Source organism: Panulirus ornatus, chromosome 21 (assembly GCF_036320965.1).
Source record: "Panulirus ornatus isolate Po-2019 chromosome 21, ASM3632096v1, whole genome shotgun sequence".
In the NCBI taxonomy this organism is placed as follows: Eukaryota; Metazoa; Arthropoda; class Malacostraca; order Decapoda; family Palinuridae; genus Panulirus; species Panulirus ornatus.
Window position 1 is genome coordinate 30,617,308 of NC_092244.1, and position 19,796 is coordinate 30,637,103.

General features: G+C 39.3%; 1 protein-coding gene across 7 annotated transcripts in view; it reads left to right on the top strand.

Moving 5' to 3' along the window:
- LOC139756440 (neuron navigator 2-like) overlaps positions 1–19,796 on the top strand; it is a 368,656-nt gene that overhangs the window by 336,291 nt on the left and 12,569 nt on the right. For all 7 annotated transcript variants that reach the window (XM_071675884.1, XM_071675886.1, XM_071675885.1 and 4 more), the window contains 3 exons: positions 2,934–3,136; positions 4,540–4,663; positions 12,137–12,559. In XM_071675884.1, coding sequence (XP_071531985.1) covers positions 2,934–3,136; positions 4,540–4,663; positions 12,137–12,559 — 750 coding nt within the window. The remainder of the gene's footprint in view (positions 1–2,933; positions 3,137–4,539; positions 4,664–12,136; positions 12,560–19,796) is intronic.

Genomic DNA, 19,796 nt, shown 5'->3' on the forward strand with positions numbered 1-19,796 from the left:
TTTCTGAGTGATTAAAAGTATTGTAAATTGTGTTGCACCATGTGTGGAATGAAAGTTAAGGAATTGTTGAGCTATTTTTGCAGATTAAACTATGTTCAGAACTTGATTTTTAAACTATTTCCTGAGGGGGATGCTATTTCCTGTGTGATGGGGTAGCGACAGGAATGGATGAAGGCAAGCAAGTATAGATATGTACATTTGTATATATGTATATGTATGCATATGTGCATGTATTGGTGTTTATGTATGTATATATTTATATGAGTGGATGGGCCATTCTTTGTCTGTTTCCTGATGCTACCTCGCTGATGTGAGAAACAGCCATTAAGTATAATAATAAAATAATAGTATATATATTTATTTTTTATTTATTACACTTAATTGGTATTTCCCATGTCAGCAAGGTAGCACCAGGAAACAGATGAAGAATGGCCCATCCACTTATATACACACATATGTATATACATAAATGCCCATACACGCACATATACATATATATACATATCAGCATATAAATACACATACACCGACATAAACATACATACACATACATACACAGGAGTTGTGGGAGTGTGTGACTGAGTGTAAAGAAGTAGATTCTAGATTGATGTAGGTAAAACTGAAAGTGGATGGTGAGTGAGGGGTGATTATTGGTGCTTATGCACCTGGTCATGGGAAGAAAGATCTTGAGAGGCAAGTGTTTTGGGAGCAACTAAGTGTTTGCGTCAGCAGTTTAGATGCAGGAGACCGGGTATTAATGATGTTTGATTTGAATGCGAAGGTGAGTAATGTGGCAGTTAAAGGTATAATTGGTGTGCATGGAGTATCAGGGTGGCGAATGAAAATGGTGAAGAGCTCATGGATTTGTGTGTTGAAAAAAAGATGGGTGATTGGGAATACCTGGTTTAAAAAGAGAGATTGGGAATACCTGGTTTAAAAAGAGAGATATACACAAGTGTACATATGTTAGTAGGAGAGATGGTCAAAGGGCATTATTGAATTACATATTGATTGATATGCATGTAGAAGAGAAACTTTTGGATGTTAATATGCTGAGGAGGGCAGCTGTTGAGGTGTTTGATCATTATCTTGTGGAGGCAAAGGTGAAGATTTATAAAGGTTTTCAGAAAAGAAGAGAGAATGTTGGGGTGAAGGGAGTGGTGAGAGTAAATGAGCTTGGAAAGGAGACTTGTGTGAGGAAATTCCAGGAGAGATTGAGTGTAGAATAGCAAAAGGTGAGAGCAAATGATGTGAGGGGAGTGGGTAAGAAATAGGATGTATTTAGGGAAGCAGTGATGGCATGTGCAAGAGATGGGCAGATTAGGAAGAGTAGCGAGTGGTGGGATGAAGTAAAGTTGTTAGTGAAAGAGAAAAGAGAGGCATTTGGACAGTACTTACAAGGAAGGAGTGCAGATGACTGGAAGATGGATATGAGAAAGTGCCAGGAGGTCAAGAGGAAGGTGCAAGGTTTGAAAAAGAGGGCAAATGAGAGTTAGGGTGAGACAGTATAATTATACTTAAGGGAGAGTAGAATGATGATTTGGAAGGGGGTAAATAAAGTGTGTAAGACAAGAGAACAGATGGAAACATTAGTGAAGGGGACAAGTGGGGAAGTGATAACAGGTAGTGATGGAGTGAGTATTTTGAAGGATTGTTGAGTGTGTTTGATGATATAGTTGCAGATGTGGTTGGGTGATGTGTGAAGTGAGAGAGTCAGGGAAAGTGATTTAGTGAAAAGATGATAATACGAACATTAATAAGAATAAGGCATGTGTGTCAGACTAGGAAAACAGGATGATAATTACATATTGATAGTTACAGTGTACCTTTTCGTTCATTATGGGGAGAAAGGTTTATACTATATGGCCTTGTCTCTTGTACTTTTTGTACCATCAGAAGGACTTTTTAATCTCTGTAAGTTGCCAGCTTTGACATTCTCCATTTCCCTTAGACTTTTTCAACCATCCATCCACTACCCTTACACTATGCCAGTATTTCTTTACTTCTCTCTAAACCATCCTTTTCTTCAGCATTTGATCATGGTTTCTGGTAAATTAGATACTGCACCTTATGAAGATCTGTTTACTGTCAACACCATCCAGTTGATTCAGGAACTTAAAGGCTGTTATCAAGTCACCCTTCAAGGTGAATGGTTCCAGGTGAAAATGGGCCTTTGTTCTGGGTTTGTGATGTCATAGTGGTGGTTTCATCTGCTTATGAATAGGGTGTTGAGGGAGTTAAATGCAAGGGTTTTAGAGAAAGGGATGAGTCAGGGGTGGGGGATCTAGAAGGTGAGCCATTTCCTGTCTGCAGGGCTATGGTTGTAGTCTTGAATGAGAAACTGCAAAAAGTTTGGGAGAGTGTGTGAAAGAAAGAAGTTGAATTGTGGAAGCAAATTTCAAATGGGGTTTCAAACAGAAGCTGGTAAAGTTAATTAGTTATGCAATGATAGGAGCAGTCCTATGCTGAATGTAGATAATGATGGGAGTAGTCCTATGTTTGATAATGATAGGAGCAGATAAGAGGTAAACTCGAAGGGAAAAATTTGATTTGTCCTTTGATAGTGACTGATATCCCTAGTCGGATTATATGTTGATGGCTGCTGTTTCATTATCAGAGTTATGGGAAATATTTTGCATATGTCATAGTAGTTTGAATATAGGGCGTAGTGTACTTATACTATATACAGTAATGAGATATGCTTCAATTAGATAGCCAAATGCTTTTTAATCACTTATAGAATGAATGGAAATATGAATGAAACAATGAATGGATGTCTGGGACCTTCTTTTTTCAAACTGTCTTACTTGATATAAAGCAGACAGTATGTTACATTTAAGAAGAAACTTTACAGGAAGGATTTTTGTGACCTCTGGTAACAGAGTGATGCTTTAAAATGTGCAGTCAGTAATGCTGTTATATTTCCTTGGCAGAGTTAATGGTAGCAACAGCCTAGAACTGTGTCAGCTGCTGTCCAGCTTGTGGCCACGTGGCCTTACTTCATCAGGGCGATCAGCTTCATCCATTTCTTCCACCAACTCTAGTGGTATCTCTGTTTCCTCGGTCTCATCAGATACTTCCAGTGTAGAGAATACTCCACCTTCTGTTATTATTCTCGATGATCTTCATGCAGCTAGTGAGTCAAAGATTAAGCATGCTTTTGTATTGCATTTTAATGAAATTTCTTGAAGCTGACGGATTATAAATATTTAAAAGATATGTGATTACTTAGAATTGGATACAGAAAGATTCATTGTATATCAACATGTCTTTTTAAAATTCTTGTTTTCTATTGATGTGTCTCTCACTTCATTTCCCACGTATACAGAACATTGTTCTTAAGAATCAGTAATATTTAAATAAAAGAATCATAATTATGTTCTGGTGTATGATTTTTAATGAAATTTATTGTTAATTCCATTTCCAGAGGTTATGTGTAAGTTGTATTATGTTATCTATGTATTTTTCATATGAGAATGAAATCTACTGTAAGTTTAGACCTCCAATTGGATCATTTTAATTTGTAATGTCTGATGTGTTCATATGGGGAAGTTGATTTACACTTAGGGAGCCGCATTTCATAGCCTTTATTTTTACACGGTTTTATTGAATAATTAACAGTCTTCATTCAGTATTTTTTTCCTACTGAACTTATGTGATTAATCTGTTTTCGTATCTTTTCAAACTCATTTCATGCTAGATAACTTGTGTTTTGTAGTTGATTGTCTTCCTTATATTTTAAAAACACCATCGTATTGTTACAGAAATTTGAAGTTTGTCATAATGTCTCCCTTCTCCTTATTGTCTTATAATAATATCTGTCTTCTCGATATTGTCTTATGATAATGTCTTCCTTCTCAGTATTGTCTTGCAGCTTGAATAAGTACATTGTTGGTATCCTTTCCCTGTAGGTCAGCTTTGCCTTACTTCAGGTACAGTGTTTGTTGTTCACCATTGGACTAACTCTGATAGATCTCTAGTCTCCTTAAGTGGAGTGATTAAACTGGAGATGCACACACTAGTTTGGATCAAAGATGGGCCAAGATAATCCTTTAAATACATGGCAGTTTTGACAATGACCAGTTCATGATTTACTTCCTTTACACTTTTCCTGTTGTGGTGTTCTTGGACAGACTGGGCACTATGAGTGCCTCATGTCCCTTTCTTGTCTAGATCCCTGTAATATATCCTTACAGCCTATTCAGATAATTTAATTTTCTGTTCTGCTCTTGTATCCTTCTGAAATTATAAAATTTTAGTTTTATTATTCTATACTTTATACATTCCTTCAGTGAACATTTTTGTAGCAGTCCCAGTTCATATTCTGAAGTATATTGCCAACAAGTTATTTCATTTGCTCTTGCATCAGTAGGCTTCATTTTTGTTCAAGCTGCTTTATGTTTACAGACATACACTTAAGCCCTTTATTACTTTGTGGTTACAGGGCAAGCTGTTGTCAGCAAAAGCTTTCTTATAATAATGAGTCATTTATTAATTTTATTGATTCTGCTTGTGTAACATGCTTTCTTTATATTGTAGGTGGCGTTGTAGAGACACTGCAACGTTGTCTTCCAGTAGCTGTTCATACTGGTCCAGCTATAATTGCCACCTGTTGTCCCACAGCGGCTCTTTCAACACGTCTTCACATTCACTGCAATTTTAGGTGTGTTATGTGCTCCTGTTTTTATGTGTGATATTTAGTAAATATTTCATTCATCCCTGTATGCCTTTCTCATCTTAGTGAGGTAGAAAATAAATCAATTATATGCGTTGATTAGTAAGTAACAGAACTACCTTGGGAGAAGTGGGTGATGGTCTTGAATAAGTATTGTATCATACAGCTGTCAGTCATCCTAGATGGCTATCTTTTGTCCTATCTTTTTTATAGAAGAATACATATTTGTGGTCCATCATGCAAATGTAATTCTCAGGAATGCAACTGATAACATAGAAATTCTGTTAGTGCAAATCTTGTTGAGCAAAATAAGCCATTGCTTGTTAGACCAAGGATTTCAGGGTTTAGGTCCTCAAAGCTGAAGGGATCTAAGTGTTCTTAGATAATACGGAGGTGATTTTTGATGCAGTTCAGCTCAGTTTTTGTGTAAAACTCTGTGAAGCATGATTAAGTAGTTTCTTTATATTACCAATCTAAAAAATTGGCAATATAAGAAAAACTGAGGCATGTACCATTGGTTGATGGGGTTGTGGTCTTTTGGTGGGGGGCCACAGAATAATGAAAGAAGCAGAAGATTTAGGGTCAATGATAACCTAACAAAACATTTGCTTTGCTCTCCAAACTCTTTTGTTCTTGCATTCATTACCTACTACTACAGCTGGAAGAGTTATCATACATCTTACTCACAGAATGTCATCTGGGTGTGATGCAATATGTACTTACTCACTATTCTAGTTAGTTTTCCATTAAAAGAAACAATTTCTGTGATATTAGTGTTGATTTTTTTTCATTCATATTTGCTATTTCCTGCATTAGTGAGATAGCATTAAGAACAGAGGACTGAGCCTTAGAGGAAAATCATCACTTGGCCCACTTCTCTGCTCCCTTTCTTTGAAAAAGTTAAAACTGGAGGGAAGGATTTCCAGCCCTTGATATTTTGATGAAAAGAAATATATTTATTCACTTATTCATGTAGGTTTGTGTTAATACAGTAACATGTAAAAAAATGTATGTATGAAAAATACTTACAAAGAAAAGGAGCATCCACACTGCTGGCAGATGCTCTTCCCCATCCACTCAGTGCCCTTTCACTCTAACAATGGGGAAAGTATGGTAATTATTGGGTATTTCATAGATTTTTCTTTTTGTGCAGAGAATTATGAACCAGGAGATGCATACCCCTGTTTAAGGGTTAAAAATCATAAGATGTAGTACATGGTGTAGATGATGATGCCCTTGCAGAGGGATTTAGATGTTTTTTTGTTACTTTTTGTTTCTATCTATCTATCTATATATATCTCTGACACCTATTCCCTTTAGAAACTTCCTCTAGGGGGTAACCACAGCAAAATAGTGTCCATAATTGGTAAATTCAGGGCTGCTTTTTAGCCTTTGTTCCCTCACCCATAACAGGCCACTGCCAGATGGCAATTCTTGTGCCACATTTGCAGAGGCCTCTTCCTAATGTGTTTACCTGATATTCCAGAATATTACTTCTACCTAATGTTCCTACCTCCTACATTTAGCTAATACTTCCACCTAATGTTCCAACTGACTACTATCTACTGTTCCTACCATTTTGTCAAAAGACATGGCTAGTGCATAGCACTCACTGCAGGAAAAATTAAAGTTAAGAGGAATGAGCTGTGTGAGTTGAATGTTCTCAAGTGTTATGTGTGACAAGGAGAGATTGTATGTTTGTGGACACAATGCTAGCAGTCTACATGTGGATACTTGGAAATATTTTTTATTTAATATACTTTGTCGCTATCTCCCACGTTAGCAAGGTAGCGCAAGGAAACAGATGAAAGAATGGCCCAACCCACCCACATACACATGTATATACCAAATGCCCACACACGCACATATACATACCTATACATTTCAACTTTCTAAAAGGGGAATTAGAAGAAGGAGTCATGCGGGGAGTGCTCATCCTCCTTGAAGGCTCCGATTGGGGTGTCAAAACGCGGGAGACAGCGCCAAAGTATAATAAATAAATATAAATAATAACCAAGATGAGAAAAAAGGAGAGTTAGGTAGTATGTTTGAGGAAAGGAACTTGGATGTTTTGGCTCTAAGTGAAACAAAGCTGTAGGGTAAAGGGGAAGAGTGGTTTGGGGATGTCTTGGGAGTAAAGTCAGGGGTTGGTGAGAGGACAAGAACAAAGGAAGGAGTAGCACTACTGAAGCAGGAGTTGTGGGAATATGTGATAATAGAGTGTAAGAAAGTAAACTCTAGATTGATATATTATAAAACTGAAAGTGGATGGAGATAGATGGGTGATTATTGTTGCCTGTGCACCTGGTCATGAGAAGAAAGATCATGAGAGGCAGGTGTTTTGGGAGCAGATGAGTGAGTGTGTTAGCAGCTTTGATGCATGAGACCGGGTTATAGTGATAGGTGATTTGAATGCAAAGGTGAGTAATGTGGCAGTTGAGGGTATAACTGGTGTACATGGGGTGTTCAGTGTTGTTAATGGAAATTGTGAAGAGCTTGTAGATTTGTCTGCTGAAAAAGGACTGGTGATTGGGAAAACCTGATTTAAAAAGAGAGATATGTATAAATAAGTATACGTATGTAAGTAGGAGAGATGGCCAGAGAGCGTTATTGGATTACATGTTAATTGATAGGAGCGTGAAAGAGAGACTTTTGGATGTTAATGTGCTGAGAGGGGCAACTGGAGGGATGTCTGATCATTATCTTGTGGAAGCGAAGGTGAGGATATGTAGAGGTTTTCAGAAAAGAAGAGAGAATGTTGTGGTGAAGAGAGTGGTGAGAGTAAGTGAGCTTGGAAAGGAGACTTGTGTGAGGAAGTACCAGGAGAGATTGAGTGCAGAATGGAAAAAGGTGAGAGCAAAGGACATAAGGGGAGTTGGGGAGGAATGGGATATATTTAGGGAAGCAGTGATAGCTTGCACAAAAGATGCCTGTGGCATAAGAAAGGTGGGAGGTGAGCAGACTAGAAAGGGTAGTGAGTGGTGGGATGAAGAAGTAAGATTGTTTGTGAAAGAGAAGACAGGCATTTGGATGATTTTTGCAGAGAAATAGGGCAAATGACTGGGAGTTGTATAAAAGAAAGAAGCAAGAGGTCAAGAGAAATGTGCAAGAGGTGAAAAAGAGGGCAAATGAGAGTTGGGGTGAGAGAGTATCATTAATTCTTAGATGTTTTGGAAGTAGGTAAATAAAGTGCATAAGACAAGAGAACAAATGGGAACATCGGTGAAGGGGGCAAATTGGGAGGTAATAACAAGTAGTGGTGAAGTAAGAGGGAGATGGAGTGAGTATTTTGAAGGTTTGTTGAATGTGTTTAATGATAAAGTGGCAGATATTTGGTGTTTTGGTCAAGGTGGTGTGTGAAACGAGAGGGTCTGGGAGAATGATTTGATAAACAGAGAAGAGGTATAAAGAGCTTTGTGGAAGATGAAAACCAGCAAGACGGCAGGTTTGAATGGTATTGCTGTGGAATTTATTAAAAAAAGGGGGTGACTGTGTGTTAACTGGTGGTAAGGATATTCATTGTATGTATGGTTCATGGTGAAGTGCCTGAGGATTGGTGGAATGCATGCATAGTGCCATTGTACAAAGGCAAAGGGGATAAAGGTGAGTGTTCATATTACAGAGGTATAAGGTTGTTGAGTATTCCTGGGAAATATTATGGGAGTGTATTGATTGAGAGGGTGAAGGCATGTACAGAACATCAGATTGGGTAAGAGCAGTGTGGTTTCAGAAGTGGCAGAGGGTGAACTGGATCAGGTGTTTGCTTTGAAGAATGTATGTAAGAAATAGAAAAACCAATGGATTTGTATATAGCATTTATGGATCTGGAGAAGGCATATGATGAGAGTTGATAGAGATGCTCTGTGGAAGGTATTAAGAGTATATGGTGTGGGAGATAAGTTGCTTGAATCAGTGAAAAATTCCGTCAAGGATGTAAGGCATGTGTACAAGTAGGAAGAGAGGAAAGTGATAGGTTCCCAGGGAATGTCAGTTTGCAGCAGGGATGCATAATGTCTCCATGGTTGTTTAATTTGTTCATGGATGGGGTTGTTAAGAAGGTGAATGCAAGAGTTTTGGAGAGGGGGCAAGTATGCAGTGTTTTGTGGATGAGAGGACTTGGGAAGTGAGTCAGTTGTTGTTCACTGATGATACAGCACTGATGGTAGATTCGGGTGAGAACCTGCAGAAGTTGGTAACTGAGTTTAGTAAAGTGTGTGAAAGAAGAAAGCTGAGAGTAAATGTGAATAAGAGCAAGTTTATTAGGTTCAGTAGGGTGGAGGGACAAGTAAATTGGGAGGTAAGTTTGAATGGAGAAAAACTGGAGGAAGTGAAGTGTTTTAGATATCTGGGAGTGGATTTGGCAGTGGATGGAACCATGGATGTGGAAGTGAGTCACAGGGTGGGGGAGGGGGCGAAGGTTCTGTGAGTGTTGAAGAATGTGTTGAAGGAATGTTATCTCGGAGAGCAAAAATGGGTATGCTTGAAGGAATAGTGGTTTCAACAATGTTATATGGTTGTGAGGCATGGGCTATAGATAGGATTGTGTAGAGGAAGATGGATATGTTGGAAGTGAGATGTTTGAGGACAATACGTGGTGTGAGGTGGTTTGATCGAGTAAGTAATGAAGGGGTAAGGGAGAGGTGTGGTAATAAAAGGAGTGTGGTTGAGAGAGCAGAAGAGTTTGTATTGAAATGGTTTGGTCACATGGAGAGAATGAGTGAGGAAAGATTGACGAAGAGGATATATGTGTCAGAGGTGGAGCGAACGAGAAGTGGGAGACCAAATTGGAGGTGGAAGGATGGAGTGAAAAAGATTTTAAGTGATCGGGGCTTGATACCGGAGTCGACGTGCTGTCAATGGATTGAACAAGTAAACTATGGAAAGTTTTGTGGGGCCTGGATATGGAAAGGGAGCTGTGGTTTCGGTGCATTACACATGACTGCTAGAGACTGTGTGAACGAATGTGGCCTTCGTTGTCTTTTCCTAGTGCTACCTCACATGCACGCAGGGAAAAGGGGGTGCCGTTTCATGTGTGGCGGGGTGGCAATGGGAATGGATGAAGGCAGCATGTATGAATATGTACATGTGTATATATGTATATGTCTGTGTATGTATATGTATGTGTACGTTGAAATGTATAGGCGTTTATGTATATTCATGTGTATGTGGGTGGGTTGGGCCATTCTTTCGTCTGTTTCCTTGCGCTACCTCGCTGACACGGGAGACGGATACAAAGTATAATATATAAATAATGTACATTCATATACATACACAGACATATACATATATACACATGTACATATTCATAGATGCTGCGTTCATCCATTTCTGCTGCCACCCAGCCACACATGAAATGGCACCCCCCTTCCCCTGCATGCGTGCGAGGTAGCGCTCAGAAAAGACAACAAAGGCCACATTCATTCACTCTCAGTTTCAAGCTGTCATGTGTAATGTATTGAAACCACAGCTCCATTTCCACATCCAGGCCCCACAAAACTTTCCATGGTGTACCCCAGACACTTCACATGCCCTGGTTCAATCCATTGACAGCAAGTCGACCATGGTATACCACATCCTTCCAATTCACTCTATTTCTTGCACATCTTTCACTCTCCTGCATGTTCAGGCCCCGATCACTCAGAATCTTTTTCACTCCATCCTTCCACCTCCAGTTTGGTCTCCCATTTCTCCTCGTTCCCTCCACCTCTGACACGTATATCCTCTTTGTCAATCTTTCTTCACTCATTCTCTGCATGTGACCAAACCATTTCAATACACCCACTTCTGCTCTCTCAACCACACTCTTTTAATTACCACACATCTCTCTTAACCCTTCATTACTTACTTGATCAAACCACCTCATGCCACATATTGTCCTCAAACATCTCATTTCCAACACATCCACCCTCCTCCTCACAACCCTATCTATAGCCCATGCCCTGCAACCATATAACATTGTTGGAACCACTATTCCTTCAAACATACCCATTTTTGCTCTCTGAGATAACGTTCTTGCCTTTCACACATTCTTCAATGCTCCCAGAATCTTTGCCTCCTTCCCTACCCTGTGACTCACTTCCACTTCCATGGTTCCATCTGCTGCTAAATCCACACCCAGATATCTAAAACACTTCACTTCCTCCAGTTTTTCTTCATTCAAACTTACCTCCCAGTTTACTTGTCCCTCAACCCTACTGTACCTAATAATCTTGCTCTTATTCACATTTACTCTCAGCTTTCTTCTTTCACATACTTTACCAAACTCAGACACCAACTTCTGCAGTTTCTCACCTGAATCAGCCAATAGTACTGTATCATCAGCGAACAACAACTGACTCACTTCCCAAGCCCTCTCTTCCACAACATACTGCATACTTGCCCCTCTCTCCAAAACTCTTTTAGTCACCTCCCTAAGAACCCCATCCATAAACAAATTAAACAACCATGGAGACATCACACACCCCTGCTGCAAACCGACATTTACTAGGAACCAATCACTTTCCTCTCTTCCTACTTGTACACATGCCTTACATCCTCAATAAAAACTTTTCACTTGGAAATACATAAATAAATAAATAAAACAGGTAGGGAAAAGACTGAATTTACTGTTATCATTTGTGAAAATGCTGAGTTGGGGGTAGGCCTGCTGTTTAAGTGTGGAAGCTACTGCTATGCAGTGCAATACTATTTTGAGGAGCCAATGTGGTCATCAGTATATGGAAAAATAGACTGATATCTTTGTTAATGACTTCTTAATTAAAGTAGAAGAGAACTAATGAAAAGGTTAAGTCTCTGTATTTTAATGTTATTGGAGATCTTGTTTAATGACTTGCAGTAATAAGGTTTTTTTTGTAGAATGCTCGTCTTCCATCGGTAATAAGGTTTTTTTTGGAGAATGCTCATCTTCCATCAGTAATAATTTTTTTGTAGAATGCTTGTCTTCCATGTCCTTTGATAGATCTTCAGATTTAAAACATATCTGAATTGGCTTTAATTTTGCTTGTGTAGTATTTTTTACCTCAAGGAAAATGTATCAGAATTTCAGAGCTCTCTAACTCATATGGGCATACACACTGACATTATTACGTGAATAGCATGACTGGTGTATGACCCCATTCTTGATCTACATGAATATTGAAAGTTTGAAATCCTTTCTCTGTTTCAGCTGTGTATATATAAACCTAATGTGGGATAAGATGGAGTGCAAAGGACTTAAGATCTGGAAAATTAACAAGCAAATCTGTCTTGCCCTTAACAGAATATGCCCTTTTGAATCAAACAACCTGGTTATTCTAGAATATAGAAAGGTCACAAAGAATTAGCTTCTGCATTTTTGTATGTCATAAACATTTTCATGGAATGATAACTCAATATTTTGCTGTAGCATGCAGCCTACATTTCTGCCTGTTATGTCATATATTTTGTTGTTCTGTTTGGTATAGTAGTTCTCTTTGTTTGCAGATGGGCTGCATTAAGTCCCCAGCAGGAACCAGTCAGAGGTTTACTGGGCAGAGTACTGCGCCGCAGAGTTGTAGCTGCCGAGGTAGCTGTAAATACTAGACTCCCAGATGCCCACCACCTAGCTGAATGGTTGACCCGTCTGTGGCTTCACCTCAATACTGTGTTGTCTGGTCACTGTGGGTCTCATGAGGTTGGGATTGGCCCAGGCTTACTGATGGATTGTCCTTTAGGTCAAGAGGAGACTCAAGCATGGTTCACAGAAGTTTGGAATACTCGCTTGGTTCCATTCATTGTAAAAACTCTCAGGGTATCTACATCTGCAAACCCTGGCTTGCTTGATACTTGGACTGACCCTATAGACTGGATTCTAGCAACATATCCCTGGCCTAATAATGCTGCTTGTGGGTCAGATCAACTTAAAAGGTCAGTATCTTGCACTTTTACCATTTATAAACATACAGAAACAACTGCCTTTTCTACCCAGTCTTATACACCACTCCATTGAACTTACATCCATTAGAAGCTCCACTTTTCAGGCATGTACAAGCTACCATTTCTCATTTATTTTCTGAATGCCATCCATCTCTCCCATCAGTATAAACACCAGTTCAACATATCACAAGGCCTCACATGTCTCAGGTGCAGCTTCCACGCTGAAGACACTGAGCACTTACTCCCAAGTTGTCCTGTGCTCACTCCATAATGACACAGACACAGCATTGCCACACTTCTTAACCTAAGGTCCTGCTAAGTGAATGTGGCTGGCTTCGTGAGTGCAATGTGATTTTAGGGTAGGAAGTTAAAGTAAGATGCCCATTCCCTTTGGGAAGTCTCTCAAGGGGTTAGCCGCAGGAAAAGGTTCTACATATCTGGTGAATTCTAGTGCTGCTTCTTAGCTTATAATGCCTCTAACAGGCTGCTGGCAGATGGCAGCTCTAGTGCTTTGTTTTCAGTCACTTGTCTAACGTCCCTATCTGCCTAATATGTTGACTAAATGTTCCTGCTTCATGTTCCAACCAACTTAATGCTCCCACTAATATTCTACATTCTGCTATTACTTAATGCTTCTGTGTAATGTTCCTGCCCACTGCTTCTATTTATTGCTTCTACTATTTTGCCAAAATGTAGGGTTAGTGCATAGCACTAACTGGAGGAAAATCTAGAGTTACAAAGAATGAGTTGTGTTATCAAGTGTTATGTGTGACATGGAGAGATTGTATGTTTATGTACAGAATGCCAGCAATCCACTTGTCTGTAAGGCAGAAAGAAAAGAGTTACCTCGGTCAGAGGAATACATATATACATGTATATATGCATATGTGAATTGGGATGATGAGTAAATACAGGGGAAAGCTTTTGTGTTTTGTTCTTCTAACATTTCAGCTTAAGTAGAATTCTAGCCTTCTTCAGAGAAACTAAGATACAAGTCTGTATAGCCCCTTAAAAGAGTGTTACCTTGGTGGACACCACTATGCATTCCTTGTCCTTGGCCTGCCATATGGCATGTTCGTCTGCTATGTTTTCCATGCTTTAGTCTGCCATTTTTGCCACTAGTCCAGTCCTGTGTATAAAGCCTTCATGAGTGTTTATTATTTCATCTGTACATAATGTAGGCAGCTTCCACTGCTTTTCTTGCTTGCTCAGAATAAGCTGTGGAAGCATTCTTCATGTGAGCAGATGAAGCCATGAACAATTGTGTAAACTTTAAATGTTGAGTTTGACCAGGGACAAAAATGGCAGTCACAAAGCAGGGGAACATGGCAGAGGGGTGGCATCTTGCTATCAATTCTATCTTTATCTCAGATGCGTGTTCCCTTCGGGAACTCCCTTCTTGCAGGGATATATAAACAAGTATCTTTGCATCTTACTGTTTTTCTGAAGATGGCTTCTGCACAAGCTGAACCATTAGAAGAATAAACTCAAAAGCTCTCCTGTGTTTACTTACCATCCCAATTCACACATTTGTCATCATGAATAGTTTGTATGTACATATATACTTACCCTAAACTAAGTACCCATTTATCAACAAACCCTAAGGGGAGAGTGAACAGCTGGGTTGGATGTGAGCTGACTACACAGTCCAGGATTCAAACCCTGATGGTTCTGCAGATGATTTATAGTTGATGACACAATCACTACACTATGGGGCCTACTCTGACTTTCATAAATATTATGAGGCTGACTGATGCTTATTCACAGAAATGTAATGAGGATATGATAACTTGTCTGTGACATCCTAGTGTGGAGATGAGGTAGCAAGAAACTAGCCACTGCCATTTGTTCACTTGATTTCTAGGGTGTATTGCACTTTGGTTATTGATGATATGATGTGTCTTCCAACGTCTTCATATGTTTCTCGCCCTCTGATCACAGAGAGATTGGTATATATTCCTGGGCTTACTGTGACATACCGGCTCACACTTTCCACTGTAATGAATTGTGTTAGGAACATGTAAGTAAGCCTTTTGAGAAAAATCCTCGATTAGCTCCTTTAGCACCTTTTTTTGTGGTAGGATGTATGTTAGGCAGTTCTAGGGTTACAGACTATACAGTCCTTGTGTCTTAAAATAAGTGGATACCTGCCATGTTTTGTTTTTTAATTCAATACCAACATTTGTGGTCGTTTTAGTAACCTCTCTTTGGTTGAACACCATCTGTCTAGTATCTCTCATAATATCTTACTTCTTTCTGAAACCCAGTTGTGTGATGAAATTTTCACTAGGCCCTTTTTCATATCCAACAATAATCTCCACTGACGTTTCTGGTTCAAAGGTGATGTCTGTGCTTATTCAAACATCACTGCACCTGTTGCAAGCCTTGAGGACCTTGAGACCCAAAACTTTTTTGTTATGTAGCTCAAGGTCTCTCTCCCAACTACCTCACTTTTCCTTTGTATCACCTACTGCTATCCTAATTCTCCAAATTTTATATCTTTCTTCGATTATAATTATCTAAACTCGTGCCATAAGACTGTGGCATCCTCTCACCTTCAAGCTGGGATCCTCTACCTAGGAGATTTCACCATTCACCATAGGGAATGTTTGAATTCCTCCCATATAGATGATTGGGAGATTGAAACCCTCACGTTCTCCATTCTCAGTGATCTAGAGCAAATTATCTCCCTCCCTACCCATATTCCTGGCTGCCATGACCACTCTTCTGATATTCTGAATCTGTTTTTCATCTCTAACCATAATTTTGTAACTTCATCTTGCTGGCCCCAATTAGTTCATCTGATCACCCTCTCATAGATGTATCAATTTTAACATCCCCCTCCCATCCAGAAGCCCCTTCTAAGTACAGATATTGACACCTCAACAAATCTGAGTGGAATAACTTAGAAAAAATTCTTTTCTGGCTTTCCTTGGATAAATTACTGCTTCTTATGTGGTGATGCTTCTGTCTCTTTCAAACACCTAGCAGAAGTTATTGTTGCGAGAATAGAAGTATTTATCCTATCCTCTTTTCCTCCAAGATGACCTTCTCTGCCAATCCCTGGTTCAACAATTCCTGTTCTAAGGCCATTCAGGCCAAGGATCAGGCTTATTGGGTTTGGAAAACTTTCTTTCCCCTAACTCCTGTTCAGCATTTATTATGCCTGTAATCATAGCAAGTATGTCATCTGAGGAATATTGTTCCTTTCTATGAAGGAAGTGTGATAACCTCTAATCATTTGCTGACAGGTCTTTCTGGTCTTTGGCTAAGGACATTGCTAACAACCTCTATAACTCCACCTTTCCATTCTGTCAGTACTATAGACAGAGCTACTCTCTTTGGTTCCCCTTTCTCCTCTAACTCCACTTTGGATGACATTCCTTCACCCCCTTATGCTCTTCTTACTAATTGTATGCTCCTCACCGTAATGTCCTTTCGGATTGTCAGAAAAGTATTTCATTCTTTGAACATCTGCAAACTTATGGTCTTGATGGCATCCATCCCCATTCACTGAAGGAGTGTGCTCCTAAACTTGCATCTATGCTTGCTCATCTGATGTGATTTTGCTTAAAATCAGAACCTTACCTTCTTTTTGGAAACACGTGTTGGTACATTCCATCCCTAAGAAGGGTGACTGTTCCAACCCCTCAAATTATCGACCTGTTGCTTTGACATTTACTATTTCCGAAGTCTTTTTAGTCCTTTTTCAACTCCCATATCCATAGACATCCTGAATCTCACAGTCCTTTCTCTTATTAGTATGGCTTCTGGCAGGCAGGATCTTCTGGTGATCTTTCCTGTCTTACTAATGTCTGGTCATCATCCCTGAAAGATTTTTGGGAATTCTATTTAGTTGTCATTGACATATCCAGAACTTTTGAGAGGGTGTGGCAATGGGGTCTTGTCTCTGCAAGGTCCCTATTTTGGCTTCCCTCCCTCACTTTGCTCACTTATCTCTTCTCTGACTGATCTATCTCTCATTGTTGATGGATCATGTTCCCCACTATCTGCATCTACAGTGGTGTCCTTCATGGTTTTGTCCTGTCCATAACACTCTCTTTTTTATCAACAGTCTGTCTTCCACAAATAACCAAGTGCACTCACATGCTGACAACTTAACATTGCATCCTCCGATGTCTTTCAGTTCTGCTCCTCCTTCTCTCACTTGACCTGTATCTTATCTTGTCACAACTTCCTCAAAAAACCAGACTTGGCAGGATATCTCACTGGAGTAGACAAAATATGGTTAATGTCTACAAGACTTTTTCTACCCATCTCTAATGAAAAATCATTACAACCTCCCTTTTGTCTTTGACATTTCTCTAATTCTACCTCTTGACTCAATTTACATACTTGATATTACTGTAAGATCCACTATTTCTTAGAAACCCCATATTACAGAAGTAGCTAAGAAAATGGGAGTCCTCTTTAGATGTTAAAATTTTATCTGAACTGCTCTCACATTTAGGGTGGTTCTTGCTCTATATCCTCTTTTAACAGAGTTGAGTCAAAAGCAGTCCAACTTGTTAACTTTACAAGGCTAACTTCAAAACTTGACCCACTTGTCCTATGCTGCACTGTAGGTTTTGCCCCTAGGAGCTTTCCCTAAACATTTTAAACACTATTCGCACATGATTGCACCCCTACCTTTACTACACTTTCATCTAAACTCTCTGTTACCCTTCTTCCATTCTTTCTGATTCATATTCTCCTTTGCAACATTTTTTCCTCTCCATTCATCGATCCTCCATATTGTTTTCCTTAGAATTTGATTTTTTTTTTTTCAATCTTGGTTGCCGTTTTCCATGTTAGTGAGGTAGTGCAGGAGTATGTGAAGAAAGGCCGCATCCTTCATCTGTCATGGTAATAAACAGACACCACAACTCCCTATCCACAATCAGGCCTCACAGAAATTTCCAGACACTTCACATGCCCTAGTTCAGTACAGTGACAGCACATCAATCTCAGTATACTACATTATTTGAATTCACTGTATCCTATGCTTGTCTTTTACCCTCCTGCATGTTCAGGCCCTGATTGCTGAAAATCTTTTTCACTCCATCCTTCCATCTCCAGTTTTATCTCCCTATTCTCCTTGTTCCCCCTGCGTCTGGTACATATATCCTCTATGTCAAACTTTCACCACTCATTCTCTCCATGTGTCCATTTCAGCCCAACTTCTTTAACTCTCTCAACCGCTGTTTTTATTACCACACATATTTCTTAGCCTTTCATTATTTAATCAATCAAATCACCTCACACCACATAGTGTCCTCAAGCATTTAATTTCCAACTCATCCACCCTCCTCTGCACAACCTTTTTGATAGCTCACTGCTTTGCATCTATATAATATTGTTGGGACTACTATTCCTTGAAACATATCCATTTTGGCCCTTCCAGATAATGTTCTCTTTATCTTTTCCAGAACCTTTGCCCCCTCATGCACTGTATGACTCACTTCCTTTTCCATGGATTCATTTCCTGCCATGGCCTCTCCCAGGTTTCTAAAACACTTCACTTCCTCCAAGTTTTCTGCATTCAAACTCATATCCCAGCTAACCTGTTGCTCATCACTGCAAAGACTAATAACTTTTCTTTTATTCACATTTACTCTCAACATCCTCATTTCATGCACTCTTCCAAAATAAGTTGCCAATTTATGCAGTTTCTCACTTGAATCTGCCACCAGTGCTGTACTCTCAACATTCTCATTTCATGCACTCTTCCAAAATAGGTTGTCAACTTATGCAGCTTCTCACTTGAATCTGCCACCAGTGCTGTATCATCAGCAAACAACAACTGACTTGCATTCAAGGCCCTCTTATCCCCACAGTCTGCATACAAGCATTTACCCGTCTCACCATCCTAACTATAAACAAACTGAACAACCATTGCAATATCACACAGTACTGCCACAGACCAACCTTCACATGAAACCATTCACGCTCTTGTCCTTGTGCTTGTACATAAGCCTTACACCTTTGATTAGATTTTCTCACTGCTTAAAGTATCTTTCCTCCCGCACCATATATTTCTAAGACCTTTGATGAGGCATCCCTATGTTTTCTCCCAGTCCATAAATGCTATATACAAATCCATCTGTTTCTCTAAGTATTTCTCAGACACTCATTATGTACCACTACTGAAACTATACTGCCTCTTTCCAATCTGATGCTATGAACATGTTTTCACCCTCTCAGTCAATACCCTTCCATACAACTTACCAGGTGTACTCAGCAGTTTTATACATCCATAGTTTGAACGCTCACCTTCTTCTTCTGCTTTTATACAGTATTACTATACATGCATTTTGCAACCCTCAGGCACCTCACCCTGATGCAAAGTGAAAATCTGTACCAACCACTCAACAACACAGTCACCCCGTTTTTTAATAAATTCAACTGCAGTACCATTTACTCAAGCTGCCTTGCCACATTTCATCTTACATAGGGCTTTTACCACCTCTTCTCTCATCAAACCACTTTGAAATAATTAATTTTGTATTGAAATGGGGCAAACTAATGTTATTCACTGTTTGAACCACACTTACAATAGGAAAAATTGAAAAACTAAAGGGATGAATAGAAAGAAAATGATAAGAAAGTGAAAGGGTAGACTAATATTGCCAAAAAGTCTAATAGGTTTGCTAAGGGAAATATGAACAGGTAGACAAAAATGTATTTATTTATTTATTTTATTTTGCTTTGTCGCTGTCTCCCGCGTTAGCGAGGTAGCGCAAGGAAACAGACGAAAGAATGGCCCAACCCACCCATATACACATGTATATACATACACGTCCACACACGCAAATATACATACCTATACATCTCAACGTATACATATATATACACACACAGACATATACATATATACACATGTACATAATTCATACTGTCTGCCTTTATTCATTCACATTGCTACCTCGCCACACATGAAATAACAACCCCCTCCCCCCTCATGTGTGTGAGGTAGCGCTAGGAAAAGACAACAAAGGCCCCATTCGTTCACACTCAGTCTCTAACTGTCATGTAATAATGCACCGAAACCACAGCTCCCTTTCCACATCCAGGCCCCATAGAACTTTCCATGGTTTACCCCAGACACTTCACATTAATTATTTTGCTCAAGATGGAATTATCAAATCAGTGCATACAAAGTCTCCTTTGGATAGTGACTGACTATAAGTTTCCAAAAGATACAAATCTAGATTCAAAATATAGAGAA